Source organism: Balaenoptera ricei, chromosome 16, assembly GCF_028023285.1.
Source record: "Balaenoptera ricei isolate mBalRic1 chromosome 16, mBalRic1.hap2, whole genome shotgun sequence".
NCBI lineage: Eukaryota > Metazoa > Chordata > Mammalia > Artiodactyla > Balaenopteridae > Balaenoptera > Balaenoptera ricei.
Window position 1 is genome coordinate 28,208,113 of NC_082654.1, and position 22,319 is coordinate 28,230,431.

Here is a 22,319-nt window from a genome sequence, read left to right on the forward strand (position 1 = left end):
TATCTGTGCGGCCTGGGGGATAAAAATTGAGGCGCGGAGGAAGGAGACAGGACAGCAGACAACCCCCCACCCATGCGGAGAGGGCCTCCGACGTCGCGTTCTGAGAGCCTGCACCCTAAGTTTGGGTGTGGGTGGAGAGGTAGGGCGACCAAATCACTCACTCGAAGGTAGTCTCAAGTTTTGCGAAGCGAAAACTCGCCCCGAAGGCGGGGTGGGGGGGCAGGCAGACTCATCTGGGCCATTGCCGGCTTTCGGCTGCCGATGAGAGGGTCCGCAAAGGGGTGGGAGGAGGGTCCCAGCAAAGGGGTGGCAGGGGGGTCGCAATGGAAGTGCCCTTAGGAGGATTATTGAGGGTTTATTTGAGATCGACCAGTGTGAGGGAAGGCCTGTCCCAGAGGCAGGTAGAGACAAACCTGGAGCCATGGGGAGTGACATACAAAATTTTTTATTATTATTTATTATTATTATTTATTTGTCATGTGCAAAAAAAAAAAAAAAAAAGTTAAAGAATCAAAACGAACCGACGCGCTGAAAGTGGCCAAGTAGACCAGAACCATCGGGGGATCTTTCGAGGGTTCGGCTGGGTCCTGGGTCTGGGTCCCCTGTCGCACCAGCCCCACAGGGACTGGAATGGGACGGGCCTCGGAGTTTGAACCTCGGCTCCCTCGCTGCCCGGCTCGGGCCACTGGAGCCTGGCTGGGCACCGGCAGTTCCCTTAACTATTCTCTTCTCTCGTTTTCCTTTTCAAATAAAAAGGCTCGAAGGGGAGAGAGATCTGGGCGAGGACTCCAAGCCTTTTCGGATTTGTTCAAGGATTTTTATTTATTTATTATTTTTTCACTTTTATTGACTTTGTTTCTGTTATTTCGAGTCGTCACGATCCACGGGTGAGGAGACATGCAGGGCGCATCGCCGCTACCGAGAGAGCAACTACGGGGCAGGGCGGCCCGGCCGCCGGCGCCCCAGGGTGTGCGGGGCACGGCCGCGAGGGGCGAGCCTGGGGGCTGGAGCTGCCACCTCTGATCTAGTCTCAGGGGGCAAGGCAGCCAGGGCAGGGCTGGGGAGAGAGGCCAAGGGAGAGAGAGAGACAAGAGAGACGAAGACTGAGAGAGACAGAGACAGGGAGAGAGAAGCAGAGAAGAGAGATGGAGAGAGGAGAGATGCAGAGGAGAGAGATGAGGAGGAGAGAGCGAAAACAGGGAATTACAGAGAAATAGCCAACAAAACGGAGGCGAGAGGAGTCCACAGGACCATGTTCGTCATTTTGCATAGAGATTTTTCTTTCGTAATTTTTTGTAACAGAAAAAAAAAGCCCCCCTCCCCCAGGACGTGCTGTGCTTTAGTGGGCGTGTAGCTGTGTCCCCCCCCTCCCCCCCAGCGAGCGGCGACTCTCACAGCACAGACAGCGGGGCGTATCTACAGGCAGGACGGGCGGGCAACTGGGACTCTACCCGGCGGGGCGGGGCAGGGCGGGACGGACGGGGCGGGGTTATATACACAGGGGTTCGCCTTCACACGACACACACCGTCTTTCTACAAAGCAGCAGCCTGTTGGGTTTTTGTTTTCGTTTTCCTCTTTTGCAAAGATCATCATATTAAATAAATGTAGACTTTTTGCGGCCCTGTTCATTTTCTGCCAGAGGAGGAGGCTGGAGGTGGGTGGGAGGGGGTGGAGTGGGCAGCCCCCCACCTTCCACCCCGCGCAGCTCCCACGCCAGCTCAGACCCTGCTCCCACCACCTGCAGATTGAGAGTCTGTGTCGGGGGAGTTGGGGAGCATCAAGCAACCGCTCGGGGAAGACCAGTGCCGCGGCCTGCGGGAACTGGTCCTGAGGCAGGCACGGAAGAGCCTCCGGCGGGACAGCGAGTTAGGGAGGAGAGAAGCAGAGCGTCGTGGGCTGGGAAAAGGACGGGCAGGAGGGGGAAGTGCGAGGTCGGCAGATGGAAGAGACGCTGAGGTAGGGGCAAGGCGGGGCTGAGAGTCTGGTCACTAGTAGGAGATGCCTGGGCCCTGGGGAACTGGGCAGTTCAGGTGGAGTAGGGGAGAGCCAAGAGTCGGGCTCCGTGGGTGCGGGCTGCTGGGGCCTGCGTGCCTTGGGTCACAACCTTGGAAACACCTGACAACCCCGCCCCCCCCCCCGCCCCTGTCCCTCACGCCCCCATTCCATTCCACCTTCTGGGCAGGGCACAGGTGGGGGCAGTCCGATTGGCGCCGGGGTGCGGACTCTTTCCCGAGGGCTTGGCAGGAGGCTCTTCCCCCTTCTGCAGAACATCGTTTTGTTCTTAATTTCCTTTGCCCAGCGAAGCCTCCCGGCGCCGGAGCGTCCGAGGAGGGCTGCTCCGGGGCTGGGCCGCGCTGCAGTCCGCACTGATTGTGTGTCACAGAAACGTGTCCCCCGCGCAGCGGCGGGCCCGACCAGAGTCCGGCGGTGTGGCTGGTCGGCTCCCGGGTCGGCTCGGGCGAGGCGGGGATGAGCTGCGTCGGGCCCTCCTCGCGACGCCGCGCAGTCCAGGCAGGCGGGGAGGGGCGGCGGGCGGGATTGGGGGCGGCGGGCCCGGGCCTGAGGGTCCCGCCCGCGGCTCCACCCGTCCTGTCCGGCCTTCGACGGGGTGAAGTGAAGGGCTGTAGGGGTCCTGGGATGGGGTGGGTCTGGGGCGGTGGCCGGGAGGCTTCTTGTCGCGTCGATCCTCCCTCCCTCCGGGGTGGGCGGTCAGACGGGGACGATGTGGAGGCCAAAGCTGTCGGCCTGAAGCTTGATGTGGTCCCCGCGGTAACTAGTGGCGGTCATAGGCAGCGGCAGCAGCGGCAGGGGCGGAGCCCCGGGGGGCGGCACTATAATAATAAGGGGAACCTGGAAGTTAACACAGGAGAAGAATGGGCTGGGTGAGAGGACAAACAGGAGAACAAAAAAGGAAAGTAAAGCAAAGCAAAGACCTCCCCGGGCTGGGGTCTAGCAGGATCCGGGCAGGGAGGCATTGGCTGGGCTGCGGGGCTGGTTGCCCCCAGGAGAGCTGCGTTCACCGGGTGGGAGAGGGACCCGATCGGTGACCGCCGCCGCCCGACTGCGGACCTTCAGGGGGCCCGAGGGTGGAGGCGGCGCAGAGCCTTCCAGCGACGGGGAAGGGAGCGGAGGAGTTAGGAAGGGGTGGGAGGCGCGGCGTCCTCTAGCGATCCCGGGGCCTCAGTGCTACGCTAACAAGCCTGCCCGGCTGGGCACCCAAAGGGCGGGTCGCGGGGAGTCGGACCCGCGTCCGGAAGCAGCACTGCCGAGCTGGCCGGCGGACGGACGGAAGCGCTGAGCCGCCGGCCAGCCAGGTGGCGTACTCACTTAGTAAGGCGGGGTTGCTGAATCTCCAAGCCTCGTTGTAGGCCGTGTACTGGGGATGGCTGTACGGGTTGCCGGAGAACTCGCTCCCTGCGGGAGGGCGAGGGAGTGGGGATCAGACACGCGCAACGCCAGGGCGGACCCGACGTGCACGGCCAGCGGCCTCCCCCGGCTCGAGGTTCAGGTGCAGCGAGTAGGGTAATGCCCACTGCGGGCAGACGGCAGGGTGGAGGCGGAACAATCCACCTGGTCCAAATGGGGGGAGCCCATGGGGTGTGTGTGTGTGTGTGTGTGTGTGTGTGTGTGCGCGCGCGCAAAAGCACCGACCCGCCTCGCACACCGGCGTGGAGGTAACTGCGGGGCGGTGCCCGCCTGGGGCTCCCCCCCGCGGAGGCGCTCCGGGCCACCCAGGAAGGGTTTGTTCCGGGTCCAGGAGCGCCTACGCCGCTGCGTTGGGGGCCGGGGCCTCTTTAGTGGAAACTCTGGTTCTAGGAGCCACAGCCCCACAGGGTGGAAGCGGGGGAGGGTGGCGAAGACAGGCCCTCGGGACACTTTGTCCCAGAAAGTCCTGAGAATGGCATCTCAGCATGGTGCCAGTACAAGGGTTGGGGGCTCTGCTGGGAAACACCCCCCTCCCTCCTTTCCCTCTAGAGATTTGATAGGTGGGCCACGCAGCAGGGGAAGGAGGCGGCGGGAGGCAGGTGGACTGCCCGTCGGTTCTCAAGCGGTGAGCCGAGGGCCCTGTGGGCTGGGAGCCGTCGGAAGCTGCTTCCCTCCCTTCGCGGGAGAAAGGCCAGGCCTCCGGGTTTCCCCCTCGCCCTTTCTCCTGTGTGATGACCCCAGACTGTTTACAGTGATCCCTAACCGCGGGTTAAGTAGAGGAGAAGGGGCCCCTCTCGGAGAGGGAGCTGGGGTGGGGGTGGGGGATGCAGCCACTGGAAAGCCTGTTTATTGACGAGGAGGGAAAGCATGCGTGCAGCAGGATAATGAGCTTCTGAGCTCAACTGTGACCAAGAGGAACTGAGCTATCTCCTTCCCCATCGCTAATGAAACAAGTGTAATTTCCTCATCAGCACTAGATTCTGTTTAACGACTCCCCCCTTGCCACCATGAGCTCTCTGAGGCTCCCCTCATCCCCATCCCCTTGCAGACTCCCCCCTCCCTCACCCCCGCCTCTCTAAGACCTCCTCCAGCCTCCACCTGCTCACTGTTGGAACCTTCCCTGAAGAATCTCCTGGTACCTAACACTTCCATTCGCCCTACCCCAAATCTGGGCAGGGATACCCTCACCCACACCAGCAGCTCTCCTTACCCAGTTCCTCCAACTCCCTTCAGCCCCTATTCTACAACACCCAGCAGCAATCTCCTTCTTGGCCAGCCCCCTACATCCACCTCTGCTTACCCAGGGCTGTCCCTGAATGAACGGTCCAGGAATGGGGCCAGTCACCCTACTCTATCCTCCCCCCCCATGAGAGCTGAGCTTCAGGGAAGGGGCACACGGAGGGCAGCCAGCAGGACAGGAAGCAGGCCCAGTGAGTCTCATCCTCTTTAAGACAAGAGTTTTTCTGGTGCTTCTGTGAATAGGAACTTCAACTCTCTTTGGCTTCAAGCCCAGCTCCCAATCTGGGGTGAGGGGTTGGGGAGAGCACAACCTCCAGCTGCAGTCACCAGACCCCAAATATGGCCTCTGTCTCTCTGATCCACACAGCCCACACCCAGCTCCTCTCAGATGGGGACAGGTCAGAGCCCCCAGGAGCAATGAGGGCCCAGGGCTCCTCTCAGGAGATGTGGAGGTGCTCCAGCTTGTCTCTCTCTGAAGCCAGTCTCTCTGGTTCCTGCCACAGTCTGTCTTCTGTTCCTCTTTCCTTAGGGAATAACTCCCTTCTCTCCCTGGGTGGGGGGGGGGGGTCGGCTCTCGACACTGGTCTTCCCTGTGGGTTGGTGTGGACCAGGGTGGCTTTGTCTGAGTGACAGACATGCCCCTGGAAATGGTTCTTGGCTCCAAGTTTCCATGGAAACCAGGGCAGACCCTTCCAAGCAGTGTCAGCTGGCTGGGGGTAGGCAGGGGCACTGAGTGTGGAGCTGAGGCTGCGTGCTCCCAGGCACAGGCTGGGGTGGGTGGGCACTGCGGAGGGGCCAGGACGTACAGAAGGGTGCACACACTACTGCAAGCACTTCTGCAAGTTCCCTCCCTGGATTACTCATGAGGGAGGATGAGGGACCCCGGCTGCAGCCTCTAGGGAGAGAGAGGGATAGAACAGCAGTGGTTTGCAGGGGAGGAGATGTTGGGTCTCCCCCAGCCCCAGCCTCAGACTACAGACCACTCAGCAGCTCACCCACAGTTTAGCTACTCCCACCTAAATTAGGCAGCTGCAGCATTGTCACCTACCAGGCACCATTCCTGCCAGGGTGGAGGTGGGGTAGCTTCCCTGGCCAGTGGGGGGCACGTGAGGGGGGTAACCAGGCAGAGTGGTGCTCGCCATGTCACGACCTGGAAAAACACAAAGGGGAAGGGGTGAGGCCTGGAAGAGAGGGGCCTGCCTCTGCTCACACAAGGGTACTCCATGGAAAAGAAAGCGCTGCGTGCAGACATGTAGGGGCACACCTGAATGAGAAGGTCCAGGTGTGCCCTTACATGTATCTAAGCTTGTTACCTAAATGTCCTATGATCAGCTGTGTGTATGCACCTCTGCTCTGTGTAGCTCTTTGTGTGTCTCTCTGTGCGTGTGTGTATGTGTGTTTGCCTTTGCTTGTGTCTCTTTGTAGCCCAAACCCAGACGGAGAAGGGAGGGAGATGACCTGGTTTTACTCCTCCTTCCCAGTGAGATATTCAGCTGTGGTCGATCCAGTAGCCAAATGGACCTCTATCATCTTGCTCACCTCTCCCCTCTTTAACACCCCATCTTTCCTTCAGGCTTGGAGGACACCCCACCAGCACCTGTACAGGAGCTGATGGGTATTCCTTGTTCTCTCCAAGTGAAGCTGCAGGTGCCGGGCCTGGCAGGTGTGAAGAGTAGGGGGCCAGCCAGTGGGCTATTTTGCTGTCAGTGTTCATGGCATTTAAATGATAGAAAACCATCCCTGAAGCAAATCAGGAGCTTTGAGCTAACAGTGCAAATGGATCAGATCAAGTTCCAATGAGCAAAGTCTGCTCTCCCCACTAGCTGCTAGACTTCTGTTCCTGGAGGTGTCTATTAGCTAGAGTCTGGAGAGTGGGAGGAAGGGCTTTCCTCGTGTCCTGGAGTGAAGGCAAAGTGAGCCAATCTTAGGGAGATACCCATGGTCCACAGATATCTCTGGAACACAGCTGTACCTGAACGGCCCCCCTTCCTTGCCTGCCCCCTCCATTGCCATGAAGCGGTCACCGCCTTCTTTGCAATTTAGCATGCTCCAATCTCTAATGACAATAAATTTGTCCTCTCCCATACTTCCATGCCCTAGAGACTACTTCATCCTCTCCTGGGTCCTGGGTCCCCTTTCTTCTCTCCATATTTCCTTTATACTCCTCTTCAGCCAGTGCCACTCTCCCACTCTAGTGCCTCTGTCCAACCCTGGGAAGAGGTGTGGCTGGAGGAAGGCACAGAACTAGGTATCTCTGACCCACTTTCTTTTCATCAGTTGCCCTAGACCTCATCCTCCCGATGGCTATTCCAAAGCGTTTCTCTCTCTCCTTGCCACTCTCCCCTTAAAGTCGACCTCACCTCCGACTTTTCTGAAACGTGTGAGTTTCCTCACTGCTACCTTAACACATCTGAATGATCCATCCTTGCCTAAGTAGACAGAGATGCAGCTCAGGCTTTTGCATTCCCAGCTGCCTGTGAACCTTTTCATTAGCTGTCCCACTGTCACCTCAACCCTGACAGGAATAAGAGATCACCTTCCCCCCAGTCAGTTCTACTGACCTACTTGAAGACCATCAGACCAAAACCTCTGGAGTCGTTCTTGACATAGCACGCCCAGCTTTGAAGTCAGTCGCTGGGTGTTGTCAATTCTCCTTAGCAATATCTATTACATCTGTCCCACCTTCATTTCCTCCACCACCTCCACAGCTCAGCGCCTAAGCACCTGCCCTTGGTCTGCCACAACAGTTTTTTTGCTTGTATTCCCTGCCTCCACATTCTTCTCCTTCAGTCTATCCCTCACACGGCTGCTTGGCTAGCCCTCATGAAACGCTGCTTCCATCACATCACTTCCCTTGTAAGAGCCATCATGGATTCTCTGTAGTCCACAGTTTGGGTGTCTCTCTGGCAGTCTACACTCTGCCAGGCTTTCAAAGCCTCCCAGGTACTCTTCCCCACCCAGTTTTCTCAGCTCTGATTCTCACCCCTTCTGGTTTAGTGTGACTGTTTTCACTGGCTTGGATGCTGTGAAATCTCTGCTTTTGCCACCTCATTTTCTTCTTCTTGCTATAGTTTCCCTTTCCTTCCCTTATAAGCTCAAGGCTTAAAACCCCTACTATTCTACCCATCGGAGAAGTTTCTCTCTTTTAAACTTCTGTAGTGTCTGTGCTCCATGGTTTACCACGTCACTACAGGTCATGAAACATCAGCCCTGTTGTTTTCTTCCTCACACAGATCATAATCAAACGGAGGGCAGGCCCTGTCTCCTGCTCTGTCATACAGTTGAGAATATGGTAGATGCTCAATAAAAACTTATTGATTAATTCTCTATCACTCTATTGGACTTAATAGCCAATTCCAGGTGGGTTATATTGTTTTCTGTTTCATATATGTTGGTGTCCTTTGAAGAGGTAAAAGCTGGGCAAAATGTAAATGTTTGAATCTGCTTTTTTTCTACAAATAATTTGAACAATGGATCATGAATTTTTATAAGATGATGAAAGATTTATACAGGATGATGAAAGTGAGGGACTCATACAATGTGACTCAGCTTTATCATGCAATAGAATGATTTTCTCTCTACTTATCTAATATAGCTAATATCTTACATTTTAAAACTCAAGAACAGACGACAGAGTAGAACTGTCAAACAAGAGATCATTTTGAACTCCCAGAGAGATAGCAGAGAGAATCTGTGTTTGCTCTGTGTGGGTTTTCTTTCATTGACTTCTATTGTCAACTAAGTGTACAATCCTCCTGACCATCTCTCAGCGGAGAGGACCTCAAGTGGACAAGTCAGCAACATCTATCAATTCCTAGAGAGATTAATAATATGGCATTTCATTGTCAAAAAAGGCCTAAGACAGAGGAGAGTTAGTGAGGATGTAGAGGTTTTGAATTAGAAAAATACAGAAATCCAATTCTTGGTCTTGTGATCCTAATGTCCACAAAGCAGTCAGGAAGAGAAGGATGCTTCTTTCTCAATAAACAGGATTTTAAATGCATCTGAATTCTGATTTTCAGCTGCATAGTTCCCTCAGCTTTTCACACACAAATTCCTTGTACTCTAAGGTTGTGTCACACAATCCCTTACTTAGCTTCATGAGAGAAGAGGAAATGTGGGATGACTAGAAAGGTGTTTCCAGCTACCTGGAGGCACCCCTATTACAGTGTTTATTTCCACTGGACCTTTCTCTTGCAAATGGTCCAACTTCCAGCATATAGAAACTTTGGCCTGCTGAAAGTCAGCCACAGAACTGTTGATTGAGAGACACATTTCCAAATTCTATTTTTAAAAACTGAATCTGGGAAGTGATATTCAAGCATTTTTTTAAGTGTGAGAGAAGAGACCCATGATGAGGAAAAAGCATACAAGCATACGGCTGTAATTCTGCTGCTGTGGATTCTGTAACATCATTACAGTATCACTGGATTCTGTAACATCAGTACAGCATCACTACCAAGAGGTGCCCGTTCAGGACCCCTGAGCCAACAAAGGTATAAGCCACTGCATACAAAGCACCCTCAATGGCTTCATTAGCACACAGGTGACACCTGAAGAACAGGAACAAATTGACCAAACTCTTGCCAGAGCCATATATTCTTCTGGAGCACCACTGTCAATGATGGAAAACACACACTGCAGGAAGTTTTCAAGTTACTAAGACCGTCATACCATTTGCCCAGCAGCATTCTGCGAGCAAACTTCTTTCAGTGAGTGAATATGAATGGGTAATGGAATCTGTGCAAGGAAGAATCGACAGAGTACTGGGCCTTGCATACTGCCCATGGGTGGACAAAGGGGAGCGGAGACAGACTCTAAAACTGTATGACAGGGCTTCCCTGGTGGCGCAGTGGTTGAGAATCTGCCTGCCAATGCAGGGGACACGGGTTCCAGCCCTGGTCTGGGAAGATCCCACATGCCGCGGAGCAACTGGGCCCGTGAGCCACAATTACTGAGCCTGTGCGTCTGGAGCCTGTGCTCCGCAACAAGAGAGGCCACAATAGTGAGAGGCCTGCGCACCGCGATGAAGAGTGGCCCCCACTTGCCGCAACTAGAGAAAGCCCTCACACAGAAACGAAGACCCAACACAGCCATAAATAAATAAATAAATAAATAAATAAATAAATAAATAAATAAATAAATAAAAACTGTATGACAGCACAGCCACCTCCTTCAAGCAAACAGGCAAAAGTGCAGAAAGAGGAGAAAAAAGCTTCAGAGCAGAATACATCAGTTATAAAATATGCGTCATCCGACAGACGATAGGAAGCAGTAAAGCATTTGCTTTGCTCACTGGCAATGCCAGGAACATGAAAGCAGCACCAAGAATTACACATGGATAAAAACCCACATACTACAAGAGGATGGGCATTTCATGTTGGATAATTGCTTCCTAAGATTACAAAGTTTTAAAGATGGAAGAGCCTTCGAGATGATCAGTCTCGCTCCCTTGTTTTAAAGTTGAGAAAATGGGGGCACAGAGAGGCATCGTGACTTTCCTATGGCTACAGAGCTAGTAACTGACAGAGCCAAAGTGTGAAGCTAGGTCTGTACCACACTGCCTTTTAATGATAACATGAACTCAGATACTCCCCAAAAGAGCCAAAGAAAAGGAAAAAGAAGTCATCTGACAAGCAAAATCTCATATTGTCACTGCTGTCATTAGGATGAGGCAAGAAAAACAGGACACAAAGGATAAAATATTGACACTGAAAGTCTGTAGTAAAACCCCATGGCGTGGAGTATCAATCTCCTTGGAGAATTTTCTGAAAAACAAAGAGGCTCTTCAAGAAGCAGGAGTAGTTGAGAATCTAAAGCACCCAGAAGTGATAGAAGCACTGTATTTGATGAGGATGTCTTCTCAGTTCAACTGCAGAAGTCCCTGAAGATTCTAAAGCCAATTTCTACAGCAATCACTACATCTGAATCAGACAGTGCACTTTTGTCAGACATTCCTTACCAAATGGGCCAGATCAAATCAACTGTTTCGGAGAATCTAAGTGCAGTTCCTCTTACAAGTACAGAGAAAAGCAAAGTGAAAGACTTTATTAAGAAAATTTCAGTCACCGGATAATTTATGCTATTTTGTCAGGTCTTAAGATCCAAGGGCAGAGTTGTGTTTCTACTTGCACCTAGGCTAGCTAGCATTCACTGAGCACCTACTATCATGCTAGGCACTGTCCTAAATATTTTCTATATCTCACTTAACCCCCATATCAACCTATGATGCTGATCTGTTTTTAATCCCCATTTTATAGATGAGAAACTGAAACTCAGAGGGGTTAAGTATTATATCCAAGATTTCACAGCCAGTAGATGACAGGACCTGGACTACAGAACAAGCCGTATATTTGGGAATGGATTCTAGAATGACATTCTCAAATAATGTAGACCCAGAAAATAGGTATTTGGCCCAGGAAAGTAACCTGGGATTATGCTAAGCGAATCCTTCCTATAACAGAACATCTTGTCGCTTCTTGTTTCTTGCATGTTTCAGGTTCTTCCATTTTCTACAGCAAGGGTTTTAAACTGGGGTTCACCAATCTTGTAGGATGTCATGGATGTGCTTCAGGGAGTCCATATAAAGCTATACATATGATGTTACAGATACATATATGTAATATCTAGATGGCTTTTATCATGTTCTCAAAAGTATTCATGACTCAAAGATTAATAAGCAGTGTTTATAAAAGACCAAAGAACCTTTGTTTTTTGGTGTAAGAAAGACACTGATTTGTTTGAAACTATTTGAATTGGACCAATAAACCAGATCATACAAAGAATAGTAAAATAACATGTGAAGGAGTAGGGAGGCTTATCTCAAGTAAGGCAAATGTCAGCATCCAGAAGACCAAGGAAATAATAAAAAGGAAGCTGCCAAAGCAGCAGAGATGCTTTAGCTCAGTGATGGCGAGACAACAGACTTATTAGACACAGATTTATACAGTAAAAGTTATATTCAATCAGTTTAGAGATGCTTTCCCTCAGTATCTTTCTCTGAAAATGAGCACTTTTGCTATCCGCTTGACACTATGGAGGACCCTAAGGCCAAAAAACATAACTCTTGTTTTACTATCCTAACCTCAAGTTGTGTCTGCTTCTCATAAGGTCGTGAAAATGAAGACATTAGATTGCTTCAAGGTTGGCAGTCTGTGCCTGCATTTGACACACGCATTTATAATACTTCCAAGAATACAATTATTAAATTTGTAATTACTGCCTAAATATACTGTACATTTACATTTACTACACCAATTATGATCACTTTATGACCAATCCAAGTTATACAGAATACACCACAGTAACAAACTTTAAATCTGTAAAAGATGCTTTAAAAGGAGAGGGGAAGAGCTTTCTACATATTTCATTTTATTCCTTATTTCCCGGGTTTCCAAATTCTCCGGAAGTTTTCTCCTGGAGGGCAGAGGTGCCTGTATGAGGGTCCCCAGCCCCAGGCTCTGTCCTGGCCCCATAGCTCTGCATCCCGAGGCTGGCCTGCCCTGGGCTCTGGCAGACAGGGCTGTGCTTGCAGCTCAGGGCGGCTGCACTCCCAGCCGATCTCACTTCCCACCCACAGCTGGACCTTTAGTCCCCGGTGTATCCTAGGCAGGGATGCTGCCCAGATCTATGTGGGCTCAGTAAGGTCTACACCGTGACAGCCAACCAACTGGACACAACCAGTCATGCAGTTCCTACCCCTTCTCCCAGCACGCAGCCCTTCATGGGCCATGGTAGCCTGCTGGCCTAGGGCCCCATAAGAGGCGCTCCTTCTAACTCAGCTGGACCATGGATGGAGCTGCAGCCTCAGGATCATGGGATAAGGATAGGGAGTGTTGGGGAGAATCACATTCTCAGGGCTGAAAGGGAATCTGACTATCCTCTAGTCTACTCCCTCATTTTACAGAGGAGGAAACAGGCTCAGAGAGAGAGGAAGACATCCCAGCCCTCTCCATGGTTCACTTCCCCAGGCTACCCTCTCTGGCTCCACTAGAAAGTGGCAGAGGAAGACTGGAGTTGGGCAGGTGCTGGCACTCTGGAGGCTGGGCCCAGGCTCACTGATGGGCTCAGAGCCCCTCGTGCTGGGTGGGCAGAGGTTAAGCCTGTTTGCACAGTCTCCCGATACTCCAGGTCTCCCAGTTCCTCTCCGGCTTTATTTTTTTTTTTTTATTTTTTTATTTTTTTTACCATTTTATTTTACTTTTTTTTTTTTTTTTTTTAAACATCTTTATTGAAGTATAATTGCCTTACAATAGTGTGTTAGCTTCTGCTTTATAACAAAGTGAATCAGTTATACATATACAATATGTTCCCATTTCTCTTCCCTCTTGCATCTCCCTCCCTCCCACCCTCCCCATCCCACCCCTCTAGGTGGTCACAAAGCACCGAGCTGATCTCCCTGTGCTATGCGGCTACTTCCCACTAGCTATCTATTTTACATTTGGTAGTGTATATATGTCCATGACACTCTCTTATCCTGTCACATCTCACCCCACCCCCTCCCCATATCCTCAAGTCCATTCTCTAGTAGGTCTGTGTCTTTATTCCCGTCTTGCTTTATTTTGTTCTCTGAGAGCACTGAATTGTCAGCTCTAATCCTTCCGAAAGCGCAGCGTTTTTCAGGCGCTCTGTGTAAGTGAAACCCTAATCCCAAGGAAAACGGCCACTTAAGCTGCCGGAGCATCAGGCTGCTCTCCGAGCCTGCCGCAGGATTTCCTCCGCGCTGCCCGCCAGCCCAGCCGCCCCCGAGAAGGAGAGGGGAGCATTCCAGGCTGAAGGCGTGCAAAGCCCTCTCTGAAGTAACAATAGTGGCAGGGCTTGCCTCCCAAAGCTCAGGGTTGAAAAAGTGCTGGCTTGTTTGTCCTGAGCAGGGGAAGGAAGGATTCTGATCACCCTGAGGAGGGTGGGAGGTCTTCCTGTCACCTTGCGGATGGCTGGCTCTCTGGGGGAAACAGGCTTTTAGGTCTTACCTAGGTGACTCTGAGGCCACCAGGACATTTCTGAGCCCTTGGTCCCAATACATACCTGTAACATTCACTGGGACACCCCTCTTTAGGGTTTCTGGTCATCCAGAGAAGGCTGGGTTGGCTGACTTCACTTTTACTTAGCCAACCTTTTCTTCTTAGAAAGTGCCGAATAATGGAGTAAACAGGCTTAGTACTGGGGGATCCCCCCCTTTGGAGACCTCTCCTTTGGGACACCCCAAGCATCTCTAAATATCTACAGCAGCAGAAAGGTTCCCTATAACCCAGCTATCCATGAAAACAGTGCCCAGTGTTTTCTACTAGGCAACACTTTTTTGTAGTTGGCTACTACATGCATTTGAAATAAAGCTCGTTGATTTCTCAAAAATATTTTGATTCAGATTCAAACTGTCCTCTCTCCTTGATCTCTAAATGAATTAGTGAGACCATGCCGTGGGGGGCCAAGCACAGTCCATTTGGCGTGCTCAGCCTTTGGGTCTCGTGGACAGAGGGAGGAGATGAAGGAAGGAGTCAAGAAGTAAGGCCCAAGGTAATGGGCCAAAGCTGAGCTCAGCTTAGAAGACCATAGAACTACATCTTTGCTAAGATGCCCGGGAACCCTTCATACCTTCCTCCTGCTCATGCCTCTCCTTCCCTCCGTAGCTCCATTAGCAGCCTCACGTGCTTCTGCCCAAGGCACCCTGCTGGGGAGGGAAGCCCGTCACTGCTGGGATGGCTGGTGGGCACAGACATGGGTGTGGAACTGGGGCTGGAGATTGTGGTGGCACAGCTTTTATTCTATTCAAATTTGACCTGATTCTCCCAGTCCTAGAGTAAATTAATGTCATTTCTTTGCAATATCTTTTCCCTCTAGGGTGGACTGGATAAAGAAGTAAGGGAAAGAGCCCTGATCCAGTGACTCTCTAGGCTGCAGACCCAGGGCACCCACATTATCTGTCAATGTCTCATTGCTATGGAAATGCCCCTGTAATTAAATCAGAGCTGAGGTCTGGGAGCTGGAGGTCCTTGGGGATGTGGCTGGAGGCCTCAGGGATGTTTGGAGGAGGCTAGCCTCTTCCCCGTGGGCCTTCTCAGCTGAGGAGAAGCCCTCTGGCTTGGTTTGGCCTCCACAGCGACAGGCTCTCCGACTTGCCGTGTGTCTGAAGTTGCCCTAGCCCTCTCCTTTCAAGGTTGGCGAGGAACTCTGATGTCTGTGCCCTAAATTCCTCAGCTAATCAGGGGCTTTGAGCTGACAGACAAGGCTAGGAGACTCCCAGCCTCCTTCAGAAACATTTCTCAGCCTTTATTGCCCTCTCCTCCCCCAAGGGGCTGGCCAAGGGCTAAGCTGTTTGTTTTATGGAGGGAAATGCAGTCGCATTGGAAGGGGGTTGTTAACTACAGGAAAGAGGCACTTCCTAGAGGTCCTCAGGACTCCTGGAGCAGGAGGAGGAGGGTTTCCCAGGGTCCACACCTCTATCTGCTAAAAGGCCACTTCACTAACCATCCTAGATGTGGGTAAGGAGTCTGAACTTCTAAGAGTCTGCAACCCTTTCTCAGAAGCCGAGCCCATACTACTCTCTCTAGGCCCCGGGGGCCAGCCCCTGCTTTTCTTTGAACTTTGCCTTACTGGCTTCCTCCACCTCTGCTCAAATTTGCCAGCTTCCAGGAGACCCCCATCTTCTACTCTCTCTCCCCACCGTGGGCACTTCCCTCTTAGGATGCATCCACATGTCCTCCCGGATCTTAGCTACAGATTCCGGCAGAGCTGCAGTCTCCGGGCATCAAGAGAAGTTTCTCCCAAGCTCTTGAATAAAACCACCTTCTCCGCACCAGGATGGGGAAGCTGACAAGGCTTTTTTTTTTCCCCCACGAGGGAGGAATGGACTGTCCCTGTTACAGTGCTCCAATGTTCAGACATTTTTCCAAAGAAAAGGGAAGACTCTCTGCTGAGACTTAGCAGTCCAGGAACCTGGATAAGCAGGGGACAGGCTCTACTTTCAGGGCTGCCTGGGGCTCCTCTCTTTCCATGCCTCTGAGTCCCAAAACAATGCGCTATAGGTGCCTTCTTTGCCCTTTAAGATCTCCATTATCTGACAATTTGCTGAGCAGTGGTGGGGAAGGGGATGTGGGATCAAGATCTGTGATTAACACAAAACATACTTCTTTTTTATCTTTTTTAGAATGTTAAACATGCTTACAATTATAGTTGTTTTTGGATTGTTCTATTATCTCTAGTTCTTAGGGGTATTAACTGTCCTGTATATTGCTTCTGCTAACTCTCCCTCATGATAGTTTGTATTCATATGAGGTGTGTAATTTTTTATAGTGAGCTCATCTTTAGTGATGGATTTTTTTTTTTCTGTGGGAGTCCCATGTGCCCTGGATTGTAGAATGTCTCTGCAAGGAAGGTTTGCCCTTGTTCCTGCTGGGGTTTCCGAGTGGGTTACTATCCTAGACAAATTTGTATGTAAGTTCTTAGCTGGGGGTTCCTGCCACATCCTCATGGTATAAATTTGGACTCAGGGTCAGGCTTGGGGTCTCCATTTCTCATGGAGTTGTTATTTTCCCTCCCTTGCTTTCCTGAGCCCCTGGGATGAGTTTGTGTGTTTCCCGTGCATAGATAGCGTTGTCCTGCTCCGTCTCTGGCTTTACTCAGGGGAATGCTGACTTCTAGTTTCCTGCTTCTTTGGGGCCCAAGGTCATCTTTTCTGTCTGGTGTGTTACAACCCCAGCCTCCCCCAATTAGGGTCTGCCTCCAGTGTGATGCCAGCAGCCTCTCACGCTGCTCTGGCTTTGGGTCTCCCTCTGTTTCTTGCACCAGAGGGTGAGGTTTGGTTGTGTGGTAGCAATTCTCATTGTTATATTTATTCAGCTGTGTTTTGGTGAGTTTAGCCTGCCTTGTTTCTAGATATCAATCTCATTCCTCTATAACCCCTCCGGGACTAAAATGAGGATGGCGAGGACTACACTTGCACAAAGCTCTCCCAGTGCTCAGCAGTGAGCCTCACCAGAGGCCAGTGAAGCCTGCTCACTTGGTGCAGCAGCTCTGGGGCCTGGTGCATCCCTCGGCTTCTAGAGTGAGCATGGAGAACCACTGTATGATCCCCGACTTCCTCCAGCACTGTCTCGTTCCATCTGGGCTCCAGGGCAGGGAACCCGCTCTCATTATCAGGGTGGATTTTCGCCAGGCGAAGGGACTCTCAGAATTCTCAGAAGCATCTCCAAGTGACTTTGGGACTCCTAGTATTCATCTTATTCTCCCAGATCAACATCACTGCCAAGGTCCCCTCTATGGCTGCAGAGCTGGCCAGGCACAGGAAGGGAGGAGTCAAGGTGAGGAGGCTATGAGGAAGGGGGGCTCTTTTCTACCAGTGACAGGCGACTTGAAGGCACCAGCACACAGCTGGAGTCAGAGTCCTCAGTGAAGAGGCCCTGACCCAGAGGCCTGCGGGACCACTGAGGGGTTGATGGCAGCCCACTGTGGGGTCCTTTGGAAGGGTAAGAAGGAGACAGAAGGTACCAGCCACAGCCAGATAACCTGAGGAAGCCTGGGGCCAGAGTGCCCCCCACCCACTCTCTCATCTAGTTGGTCCCTTTTTCCTTATCACTTAGGAGACACTCGGCTCCGTTCCAGACCAGCAGCCTAGAGCAGTGGGCTGGAGAGAAGAGATGTTGCTGAGCTAGAGCAGCCCAGCGGCGGAAGGGAAAGTGGGTGATAAATTTAAATAACCAGCTTGACTTGGCAGCTTGCTGAGTTGTGATGCAGTGAAATTAAAATCTCGGCACAACTTGCAAACACTACTCAGAAAAATCAGTCTCTCTCCTTGGTTCCATGAGAGGAGGTGGGGAGGGGACGCTTTGGGGCCGAGCCCCGGCCTCTGGCAGCCACCCTTGCCTGCAAAGTGATTAGCTGTGTCCTGGCCCACTGGGCCCCACTCTCCCCTCTACACAGTAGTCCAGGCTCCTCTCTCCTCTCAGTCCTGACCTTGTGGAACAGCTGCATCAAGCGGCTGGTGAAGTTTGAAATCAGCCTCCAGTGCCAGGAGGTGGCAGGAATATCAATAAGGTCGGCTCTTCAGGTTGGGCTAGGGCTTCCTGGGCTGGTTTCCTCAGGACTCATTCCCAAAGGTTTGCAGCCTCAGCTGCCTGTCCCTGGGGAAGAAGATGAGCTGGGGGTTTAGGATGTGGGGGATGAAGAGGGCTCCTTGAACATCTTGGCACACTCAAGCCAGGCTGTGGCCACAGGATGCCCTCCTGCTCTCTCACCTGTAGCACATACCTGGCCAGAATCACCTGCCGGAAAATGCCGCCCCTTTTCCTCCTCCACCAAAGCCCTTCATACTCTCCAGCCAAATAAGCTCTTAAAGAATCTTGGAGGACAATTTTTACAAATACACCAAAAGCCCCTCCCGTATCTCAGCTATTCTTGGAGCCCAGTTCTAGATGCCAACATCTTTCTAGAAAATCTCACCCGAAATCCACCTCTCTGGTCTGCTCTCTACATCACTGCTCACCGCTACCCGCAAACTCCTGGCCCGAAGGCTAACGTGCTGGACCCATTCCTGAGATGATCCATGAAGCCTCTGGGCACTGCCCTGTTTCTCACCTTGACAGTACCTCCAGCAAATTCTGTTCATCCCCATAATAAACACATCATGAATCATTCATCTTTAATAGATTATGCAAATTAGGAGGACATAAAATCAACAAAGATCAATAACTGCAGCCATTTAATTGCCAACAAAAACATTTTAAGAATGAGCATAATCTGTAGCCCTTTCTCGGGTAATGGCACCATTAATCCAAACATTGGATCTTGGCCTAAATGTAGAAAAATCATTCCCTGCCCCTCCCCCCTCCCACCACCCCTCCCCCACTTCTCCACACACTTCTCTCTTTTTGGTAATTTCCAGTTTCTGAGCGAGTTTCCCTGTCATTACCACTGGTGAACAGCTCCGAATGTTAATGGTTCTGCTTTTGTTACTCCTGGCTTGATTGAAATGTCGCATACAGATTGAGATGTTAGTGCTAACTTGCCACCTGGGAATGTCAAGCTGGGTCTGAAATGAACTTTCCTCACACTTGGATCCAGATGGATCAGCCGGAGATGTTCCCAGGCTGAGCTGGGACCGTTCCAGGGCCATGGGGGGGAGGCGGGCGGGGGATGCTCAAGGTGGAGGCACTTTTCTGCACCAGCCTGAGTTCTCCTGCTGCAGGAACCCTACCCCAAAGATCCTTCTCTCCACCCCAGGAAGCCTCTGCCTTCTAGACTGTGGCCCTGGGCCCAGGGAAGCACAGCTGGGGTTAGAGAAAAGTCTCCTGGGCTCTGTTTTGCTGCTGCCTGGGGTGGGCCACTTTTGGGAAGTGACCACTGTGACTCTCAGCAGATCAGGAGAAACATGGCCTGGGCTGGACCATCACTCTTTCTTGGGTCAGAATACCCACAGCTCAGAGAGCTTCCGAACTGGGCTATGGAGGGTTCTTGCCGAGGGCCAGTTGATCATAGGCTGTATCCTGACCCAGCTTATGTTGTCACTCCCAAAAGCCCATCTAGGTCTCCGACACTTCCAGAACTCAACCTCTGATTGCCTAGCCAAAGAGCTCGACTCTGTCCAGGCCGGAAACAGCTGTACCAGGACACCCCTTAGGGAGAATCTGGGAAAGCTAACAACAGGGCTCTCCCAAGCCCCCCAGGTGGAGGCCAGGTGGCCACTCGCAGCCCATCTCAGACCTGAGTGAGCCGTGCTCAGAACAGCTCCAAGTCAGAACCAGTGCGCTGTCCTCCAGTGGGGCCATGCCCGCTCCCTGTCTTTGGTGACGCTGGCTGCTGCCACGTCCCCAGGCCACCTCCGCTCGCCTTGTCGGCAGGTAACGCCTCAGTGTCTCCCAATCGCCACCAAGACCCTTCTCAATCATTCTGTCTCCCAAGGAACAAACGGCACATTGGCTTTAGTGTCTCCAGAATAATTAGGTGAATTTTAATAACACTTCAATGTGTGTCTCTCCCACTTGGGCACTTTCCTGGCCCGGAAACCCTTCTGCAGTGCCAGGCGCCTTCCACAGCCCTCAGCTCTGTGGCCTGGAGCTTCATCAGCTGGGCTCTACACTGCGCTGCACCTCAGCCTTCTTCCCCTCTAGCTGCCTCTGCTACTCCTCCCTCATCCATGCCAGCACCTGGATTGGGTGCCCCCTCCCCCTGCATTTTGACTGAGGGACAGTCCGGACCCTGCCTGGCCTTGAAATCAAGCCTTCGTCTTAGGGATTTCTCTGGGAAGCTGGAGAAGGGTTGAAATAATTGAGCTTACCTATAACCACATAGCCAGATGCCACGCTCTGAAGCCCAAAGCCACAGCTTTGGCACACCAGGCTGCCCAGAGGAGAGGAAAGCAGGTCCCCCAGGAGCCTTGGGGACACAGGAGTGTGGAGACTCGACACTGGGCACTCATGCTCCACTCTTGCCAGCCCGGCCTATTTGCCCTCATTCTCCTGCACACATCCTAACAAGAGGCTCATAATTCCGGCCACCTTGGTGGAGGCAAGAAAAGAGGCAACAGGATGGGCAGAAAGAACGAGCCCTAGCCCCTCCTGGCTTTGACCTTTCCAGGCTGAAGCGTACAGAGACCCTGACCACGGCTTTTTCTCCTACATCTGCACACATCTGTTCAGGAAGCACCCTGGTTTTGGGAGACTCACTCTCTCTACAGAGATCATGGCAGGGAGCCCACTTGTCACGCTGGGCCCCAGATGGCATGGGCTGAGGCGCCCCCCACTGAAAGCAGTTTCCCACCCTCCTGGAAGCCCCCTTACCGGTCACAACCGGGTATGTCTGCGTGCCCGACACGTTGCTGCCCAGCTCCGGGTTGGTGGATGCAGATAGACTCGACTTGACTTCATCAAGCCCAGGGGTCAGGGCTGGGAGGGAGTACTCGTTCCCCTGGGAGGAGAGAGAAAAGAGACAGCTCACTATTGACGTACACATGCAGAAAGAAGGCTTGGTGTGCAGATGGGGAGGAGGAACGGGGAGCCCTCCCAGATGGGGTGGAAGGAGATGGCCAGGCAGAGGGCGGGGAGTGTGGGAGGGGCGGGCTCGATGGATGATGGAGAGTTGTGTGTGGGTGGGGGCAGACCTGACTCTGGCAAGCTGAGGTGCAGCCTGTACATTCTCGGCGGGTATCCCAGCACCCTTTACATCTCTGTAGCATCTCTCTTGTCTAAGAAGCCCCAAGGGCGGGGTTTAGCAGTGGGAATCCCCCTGCTGAGAGGCAAGCGGTGTTTTAAGGTCCCCCGGGGTAGGGAATCTTGGGGAGGAGGGGCGAACCCTGACATGATGGCAGAGGCAGTAGCTGGGGGAAGGGCCTAGTGGGGCCTCGAGCCTGGCACTGCTGGGCTGGCTGACCGGGTGCTGGCGCCCCTTTTTAAAAAACAAACAAAGACTGCCTCACGGGCCCCTCGCTCTCTGCCTGTGCACTGGGGTATGAAATTGGGGAGGGGGAGAGTCCACATGGCTAACAGAAGGGTGGGAGGGGGCCAGTCATTGACTCTGAAAGGGTGTCCTGCCTGAAACACTCGGGTAATTGCCTTTTTATTGCAGCCACCGCCAAGCCAGACCCCAGAGCTGGGCTGACCAGGAGCCCGCACGAAGCAGGAAAAGTTGCTCTGATTAATATTACGTTAAATTAAAACTGATTTTCTGCTCTTTCGGGTCCGTTTTTTTTCCCTTCCGCTTCCTGGCCCCCCCAGAGGGCCCCCTCCCCTCCCTGGCTGGACAGGATTGCCTCGTCATTTCCAATTCCTTCTCGTATTGATCTTCCTGTAGAAATCAGTTTTGTAATTAGCTGCAAATTAGGCCTTCTACTGGGGGTGAAGCTGCCCCCTGATTTATCACCAGAGTAATTCGCTGTGATCGGAGAGAAATTAAAATGAACTCAATTAGGCTTCGGATTTGCTTTATGGGCCCTGCTCCGAGTTTCAGGGGGAAAAATGACTGTGCTGGTGTTTAATAGTCTAATGAAAGTAAATAAAGGTTATTCATTGTAATACAGCCGGGGACTCGGGGAGGGTGCACCAAGCCGCCCGCCTCGGCTGGCTCCTCCTTTGTTGGTTTATGGCTCAGGGCACCTTAAAAAGACTTTTGATTTTTGTTTTATGAAGACAAACAGCTTACGGGATAAAAGGACGGGCGGGGAGAAAGGCGAATGGCTGGGAGCTGTTGGAGTCCTGGAGTGGAACTGTGCTGTGCAGTCTGCCGCTGCGCTGGTGTGTGTGCGTGCGGGTGTGTGCCCGAGTGTGCACACATGGCAGGCTGTGCTGTGCTGAGGCCGTGGGCCTGGCCTGGGCTGTAGTGGGAGGGGAATGGGTGTGTGCACAGTGGGCTGTCCTGGTGTGTGGGTGGAGGCGGGCGTGGAAGTGCGTTGAGCTGGTGGTCTGTGGGGCGTGCACACCTACTGGCTGATGGGCTGTGCTATGAGTCCTGTGGGCTGGGCGACGGGTGGGCAGCAAGCAGGTGGGTGGCGGTGGTCTGTGAACACGTGTACACAGGTGAATGGGAGCAGTTAGGAGAAGTGTTTCTACGCTGTGTAATGTGCTGGTGTGTGGGCTGCATCCCACGCTGTGTGTTCCGGGTTGCTCTTCATCTGTGGGAAGTATTGGGTCTGAGGGGTAGGCTGTCAGGAGGCAGGCACAGCGGGCTC

At 52.4% G+C, this 22,319-nt stretch overlaps 1 protein-coding gene across 8 annotated transcripts in view; it reads right to left on the minus strand.

Annotated features, from left to right (window-relative positions):
• Positions 1–795: 795 nt before the first annotated feature.
• Positions 796–22,319, minus strand: part of PAX2 (paired box 2) — a 90,489-nt gene continuing 68,965 nt past the window's right edge. For 2 of the 8 annotated variants that reach the window (XM_059900639.1, XM_059900642.1), the window contains 4 exons: positions 20,437–20,563; positions 5,715–5,816; positions 3,329–3,415; positions 796–2,851 (listed from right to left, as the gene is read on the minus strand). In XM_059900639.1, the coding sequence (XP_059756622.1) occupies positions 2,775–2,851; positions 3,329–3,415; positions 5,715–5,816; positions 20,437–20,563 (393 nt within the window). In that variant the 3' untranslated portion in view covers positions 796–2,774. Of the gene's footprint in view, positions 2,852–3,328; positions 3,416–5,714; positions 5,817–13,117; positions 14,334–20,436; positions 20,564–22,319 lie in introns of those variants that run through there. The other 6 variants (XM_059900640.1, XM_059900637.1, XM_059900643.1 and 3 more) reach the window with 4 other exon arrangements.